Below are 6,882 nucleotides of genomic sequence, written 5' to 3'. Positions count from 1 at the left end.
TAGCCACCTTTCCCGCTATATCACTGCTAGCTATCTTCTGATTCACGAGCTGGACCGAGAGCTGAATCGTGCTCGTACTGCTTTGGTGGCCACTAGGTCCAGTTTCGTTCCACCTTCCATAGGATTTACCCCCGTTATTCCCCCAGTTTCTAGCTCGCCAGCTACCCCGGTTACTCCTTCCAGTAGCTCGGGCACCTCGACCGTGACTCCCCACAGTGCCCCTGCTGAGTGGGCTTCACTTCTCGCTACTCCTGCAGCCCCTATGCTCCAGCCTCATCCAGCACCCACCCCTAAGGGAGAGCCCTCGAGGCAGCGTCGTTGTGTTACCTTTAACCTGGAGGTTTCCGTTAACGTCGTCAGTTCAGGATACGAGTCCGGGTCAGGAGAGGACCCAGCAGGACCAGCAGAGCACTAGATCGCCAGAGTATCCGAGGTTGTCATGATGCTTGGATGTACGAGAGTAGTCGTACTTTTCATGATGTTTCCTTTCATGTACGCGAGTAGTCGTACTTGTCATGATGTTTCCTTCCATGTACGAGTGTAGTCGTACTGGTCATGATGTTTCATTTCATGTATGATTTTATGTATAATTATGTTGGAACTTTTCTCTGTTATTATTCACCTTGGTTTCTTGTTGCTTTCTTTCGGGCTTTGTCGCTTTCTTTTAATCCCCATTTATGGATGTTGCTCATCTCGATGCTTCATATTGGGAAACAAAAGTAGGACAACAAGAGGAGGTAGCAGCAGTCAGGCAGGTGATGATACTCCTGTTCGTCGCTCCGCTCGACAAGTAGGGCATTCCCCTGAACCATATCAGCCACCACCACCTCCTCCACTGCAACCACCTAACACAGAGCAGATTATGAGAATGTTCGAAGAAAGAAGAAACCAAGACTTACTTGAATTACTGAGAAGTGTGCAGGCTATGGTTGGGCAGAATGGAAATCAGTATGGCAATCACTCCAAACTATCAGACTTTCAGAGGACTAAGCCTCCCAGTTTCAGTCAAGTTGTCGATCCTTTGGAAGCCGATGATTGGTTGCGAACTATTGAGAAGAAGCTTGAAATTTCCCGCACCGAAGAAGCCGACAAGGTTTCATTTGCTACACATTATCTTGAAGGAGCTGCCACTATATGGTGGGATAATGCTAAAGCTATGTGGCCTGCGGATGATGAGATCACTTGGGATAAATTCAAGGACAATTTCCGCAAGTACCACATTCCCGCCGGTATCATGAAAGTCAAGAAACGTGAGTTCCTTGCTCTCACTCAAGGAAACCTATCAGTAAATGAGTATCTACATAAATTCGATCACTTGGCTCGGTATTCCATCTATGATGTCGCCACTGAAGAAAGGAAGATCGCTCGATTCCTTGGAGGACTCAACCAGCACCTCCGATGCACACTCAGCATGTTCGACTTCCCCGACTTTCAGACTTTGGTGAACAAGGCCCTCATTGAAGAAAGGGAGCACAAGCTCATTCACGATAGTAAGCCTGCTTATAATGACTATAGACGCAAGTTCGAGCCTAAGAAGGATGGACAGCCAGTGCGGAAGGCTCGTACCTGGCAGCAGCCTCAGTTTGAGTTCAAACCAACCTGGCAGCAGAATACCAACAAGACCAACAATCAAGTCAAGAACATTGTGGCCAATCCTGTCCGGGAAGACTATCAGCGCAGGAACACATGTTTCTCTTGTGGGCAGACCGGACACTATGCAAAACAGTGTCCCAAAAACAACAAGTCGAATGCACCCCTCAAGCCTCAAGTCAACCACATGGAATCCTACACCGAGGAGGAACTGATCCAAGGTCAGGTGCATCATCTCTCCGCCCAAGAAGCCCAAGAAAGCCCCCAAGTGGTCATCGGTATGTTTCCTGTTAATAACATACCTGCAATAATTTTATTCGACTCGGGGGCTTCCCATTCCTTTATTTTGCTGAGTTTTGTTGCCCAAAACAAGTTTTCTTGCTCTATTCTTGAGAAAAGAATGATGGTGCAATCCCCAGGATCCATGCTCAAAACAGATTTGGCATGACGTGACTTGGAAATACGGAATCTTGGAGTCATGTTCCCTGCCACACTAGTAGTCATTAAATCCGAAAGGCTGGATGTCATTTGGGAATGGATTGGTTGACAAAGCATCAAGTCTGCATGAATTGTGCAACAAGGAAAGTTACATTAACAAATCCAACAGGACAGACAACAAGGTTTGTGGCTCGGAGAACCATGCCTAAGAAGGGAATGGTTTTTTGCAGCAATATCCTCATATATGGATTTAATACCAGTGGTCAGTGAGTTTCCACATGTATTCCCTGAAGAATTACTAGGAATGCTACCAGACTGGGAACTCGAGTTTGCCATTGATCTCGTGCCAAGAACGACACCTATATACAAGAAATATTACCGGATGCCTTCATCCGAACTTGTTGAGCTAAAGAAACAACTCGGTGAGATGCTCAAGAAAGGATACATCCGCCCCAGTTCTTCGCCCTGGGGGTCACCTGCCATATTCATGAACAAAAAGGATGGTAGTCTTCGGATGTGCATAGACTATCATCATCTCAACGATGTTACTATCAAGAATAAATACCCGCTCCCCAGAATTGATGATTTTTTTGATCAACTGCATGGAGCTCAAATCTTTTCCAAGATTGATTTAAGGACCGGGTATCATCAACTCAAGATCAGGAAAGAAGATACTCCTAAGATCGCATTCACCACTCGTTACGGTCTATATGAATACACAGTTATGTCATTTGGGCTGACTAATGCTCCTGCATTCTTCATGCATATGATGAACAAAGTGTTCATGGATTTCTTGGACAAATTTGTGGTGGTCTTTATCGACGATATTCTAATATACTCAAAGGGAGAAGAAGAGCATAAACAACATCTCCGAGCAGTATTGCAAAGGCTTCGTGACCACCAGTTATATGCAAAATTCAGTAAGTGTGAATTCTGGCTTAAGCAAGTCGAATTTTGGGGCACATACTTTCTGCTGAAGGAATAGCTGTGGATCCAAGCAAGATTAAGGATGTGCTAAAATGTCCAGCACCCACGTTAGTGACAGAAATCAGAAGTTTTCTAGGGCTTGCTGGTTATTACCGTCGATTCATTGAAGGCTTCTCCAAGATTTCTAAGCCCATGACAAAACTGCTCAAGAAAGACCAAAAGTTCATATGGTCAAAGGATTGTGAGAAGAGATTTAATGAATTAAACACTCGTTTGACCTCAGCACCCATGTTGACACTCCCAGACATCTATCGACGCTTTAATGTGTACTGCGATGCATCTCGAAAGGGCCTAGGATGCGTACTCATGCAAGATGACAAGGTTGTGGCTTATGCATCCAGACACCTACGACCACACGAAGGAAATTATCCTACTCATGACTTGGAGCTAGCAACCATTGTGCATGCCTTAAAAATTTGGAGGCATTACCTTATTGTCAAGCGGTGTCAAATATTCACCGACCACAAAAGTCTCAAGTACATATTCACGCAACTTGATTTAAGTCTCCGACAAAGAAGATGGCTTGAGTTGCTCAAGGATTATGACCTCGGGATAAACTATCATCCGGGTAAAGCTAACATGGTCACAGATGCTCTCCACCGCAAGCCAGGCACAGTCAATTCATTAATGACATCATTGCCTCCCAAACTACAACAAGAGATGGCCCAACTCAATCTGACTATTGTAGAGGCTAATTGCACCAATGTGATGGTAGTCACTCCCACTCTTGAAGAAGAAATTCGCAAAGCTCAGTCAGGAGATACGTTCTTGCAACACCAAGTCACCGGATAAAAGAAGGCAAGACTCAAGATTTCCTGATGGATGAGCAGGGTACGCTATGATTTCGAGGACGAATATGTGTACCCAAAGTAGAAGAGTTGAGGGAGAAGATATTAAAGGAAGCACACGAATCCTCAAACTCGATCCATCCCGAAGGTACCAAAATGTACGAGGAGCTCAGGCAAACGTTTTGGTGGGATGGAATGAAGAAGGATATTGCATACTTCGTCGCCTGTTGTGATATATGCAATAGGGTTAAGGCGGAACATCAAAAACCCACCGGGCTACTTCAACCTTTGCCCGTCCCACAATGGAAATGGGACGATGTCTGCATGGACTTTATCACCGGTCTTCCAACCACCCCACATGGCAACAACGCTATGTGGTTCGTAGTGGACATGCTAACCAAGGTGGCCCATTTCATTCCTATCCGGACCACATACCGTGCAAATCAACTAGTTCTACTCTATGTGTCCCGAGTTGTCAGTTTGCATGGCGTACCTAGAACTATCACTCAGATCGAGGATCCCTTTTTACCTCAGCATTCTGGGCACGTCTTCACCAAGCTTTGGGGACATCATTGAAATATAGCATAGCTTATCACCCTCAGACAGATGGCCAGACGGAGCGAGTAAATCAAATACTCGAGGACATGCTCAGGGCATGTGCTCTCACTCAAGGACCCAAGTGGGAAGACAGCTTACCCTACGCTGCGTTTTCCTACAACAATAGCTATGAAGCCAGCCTCAAGATGTCACCATATGAAGCCTTGTATGGACGCAAGTGTCGTACCCCCTTAAACTGGTCCCAGACCGGAGACAGTCGTATTTTCGGGACTCACTTGATGATGGAAGCAGAGAAACAAGTCAGGGAAATCCGAGACAGATTACAACTAGTCAAGTCTCGACAAAAGAGCTACTATGATGCTAAGCACCGACAGATCAGTTTTGAACCTGGTGAATATGTCTACCTCCGAGTCACACCTATGAAAGGAGTCAAGAGATTTCAGACTTGGGGAAAGCTTGCACCAAGATATATTGGCCCATTCGCAGTTATGTCCAAGGTTGGCACAGTGGCATATCAATTGGAACTTTCCCCGGAACCGTCAGAGATACATAATGTCTTCCACGTATCACAGTTGCGAAGGTGTATCTCACCACCTGAGAAACGGACTGATATGGCGGAAATAGAGCTTGCTAAGGATTTGACATATGAAGAGAAACCTTTTCGGATATTGGACGAGATGGAAAGAGTCACCCGCAACAAGCCGGTTAAGTTTTACAAGGTGCAGTGGGAACACCATACCGAGAATGAAGCTACCTGGGAAAGAGAGGACTTTTTAAGGACAACTTATCCCGAATTGTTTCCTGAGCAATCGAATCTCGAGGACGAGACTCATCCTAAGGGGGGAGGTTTGTGACACCCTGGTTTTTGCCCTCTTTCTTTTTCTGGAGTTTTATTGCATTTTGATTTGAATTTGAGTTTTGAATCAACTCATTTGGACTTAATCAATTAGGCATTTCTTTGACTTTCAGCCAAGTGAGTCATCTCACACTCAAACTCATCTCTCTCTCTCTCTCTCTCTCTGATATATCAAAATATGGCCATGGGAATATTTTCTTAAATGAAAAATATTCATTTTCTCTCTGAAACACCACTTCAGGCACTTCTAATCCAAAGCAACCCTCATTTTTCTTGCCCCCAAAAGTCTGAGAAAATTCCTGAATATTCTTTGGACCTTGGCACACCTCCCTGTGCAAAAATATTTCATGGTTATTTGGAATATTTTGCTACAGAATTTCTATTCTGTGAAGAAAATGCAGGTTCTGAAGGAAGTGCATTTTTCCTTGATCCAATGGAGCTGAAATTTTTAGGGCTTCATTACCCAGCTAAGAAACTCTTAACCACCAAAAATTAGCTCTAAACTCTCTCTAGGTTATTCTCTATTAAGCTCCAAGGTTTTGTCCAGAAACTTGCCAAGAGGCTACAGTCTCACTCAATCGACCTGGCTTCAACTCAAATGCTTGGATCGACCTAGTCTTGCATGAACAACACGCCAAACATGAATTTAATGCTCTACACGCTGTGTACCAAAGTTCACGTGGTGACCGCGTGTGGACACGATGCCAGGCATGTGTTCGACGCACTCTGTGTGCCGTCGACGCCTCTGTTTCGCTCGTGCGCGCGCCCGAGGCCAAACCAGCTCGCCACCTAGTGCCTGCTGCCTCGACTCATCGCCCTTGACCTCTCCCTGCCGCTCGCCGACGCTGGAGTTCGTCGCGGCGAGCACGGGCACGAAGCGCGCCCGTGCCCCTGTGCTCGTCTCCACCCGCACCATGTGCTCGTCCCCGTCCTCCCAAAGTGGCCACATGAGTCGTGGAGACTTCCCCCTCTCTCACTAGCGTCTCTCGTCGCCGTGCGCCGCTTCTAGAGTCTCCGGCGAGCTCTCGATCCCCTCCTCAGCTCCACCTATAAATAGGACCCTCCCGAGCTCATTTGTCCTCATCACCGCACTCCTCTGCAACCACGACCCCTCCTAGATAGCCGTGGCCCGGCAGGGCAGGCCTCTGGCCGCTGTTCCCCTCCTGAGCTCGCCGGCTATCCCCCTCCTCTGCCCCCTCTTACTCCACTGCCATTCGAGCTTCACCGACTGCGCAGGCGTGTTCCTGGTGGTCCACTGGTGCTAGCTAGTGCCCCTGGAGCCACTGGAACGACCCCTCGACACCGGCGTGTTCCTCTCCGACGAGCTTCGCCCGCTGCAGCCGCTGGAGACGACCGCGCCGACATTGTCCGTCCACCTCTCGCCAATCTACGGGTACGTGCGGGTGCGCCGTAGTCTTGCGCGTCCTCCCATCCCTTCCATGGCGGCCGCCGACCTCTCCTCGCCGGAGAAACACCGGCGACGCACTGCCCCTCCTCTATTTGTCTCTCCCTCTCTCTAAACCTGACGGGCGGGGCCCACTGTCAGCCTCACAACTCGCGCCCGAAGCGGTACGAGTGGAGGTGTATTCGGTGAAATACGCCTTCGACGTCACCCCTCTCTGGATTTTTCAAAAATCAATATAAATTTAGAATATTGACTGAACC

At 47.4% G+C, this 6,882-nt stretch overlaps 1 protein-coding gene across 1 annotated transcript; it reads left to right on the top strand.

Moving 5' to 3' along the window:
- The first annotated feature begins 925 nt into the window (after window positions 1-925).
- On the top strand, window positions 926-2,038 carry LOC141021795 (uncharacterized). Its single transcript, XM_073497644.1, has one exon. It carries the CDS (start codon window positions 926-928, stop codon window positions 2,036-2,038), a length of 1,113 nt encoding a protein of 370 aa, XP_073353745.1.
- The last annotated feature ends 4,844 nt before the right edge of the window (window positions 2,039-6,882 follow it).

This window comes from Aegilops tauschii, chromosome 4, assembly GCF_002575655.3.
Source record: "Aegilops tauschii subsp. strangulata cultivar AL8/78 chromosome 4, Aet v6.0, whole genome shotgun sequence".
NCBI lineage: Eukaryota > Viridiplantae > Streptophyta > Magnoliopsida > Poales > Poaceae > Aegilops > Aegilops tauschii.
Note: the sequence above shows the minus strand (reverse complement) of the source record. Positions and strands in the feature narration are given on the sequence as shown.

What these genes read in the sequence shown, in the direction of transcription:
- LOC141021795 (XM_073497644.1), top strand. Translation starts at nt 926, where the DNA reads ATGGTTGGGCAGAATGGAAATCAGTATGGCAATCACTCCAAACTATCA.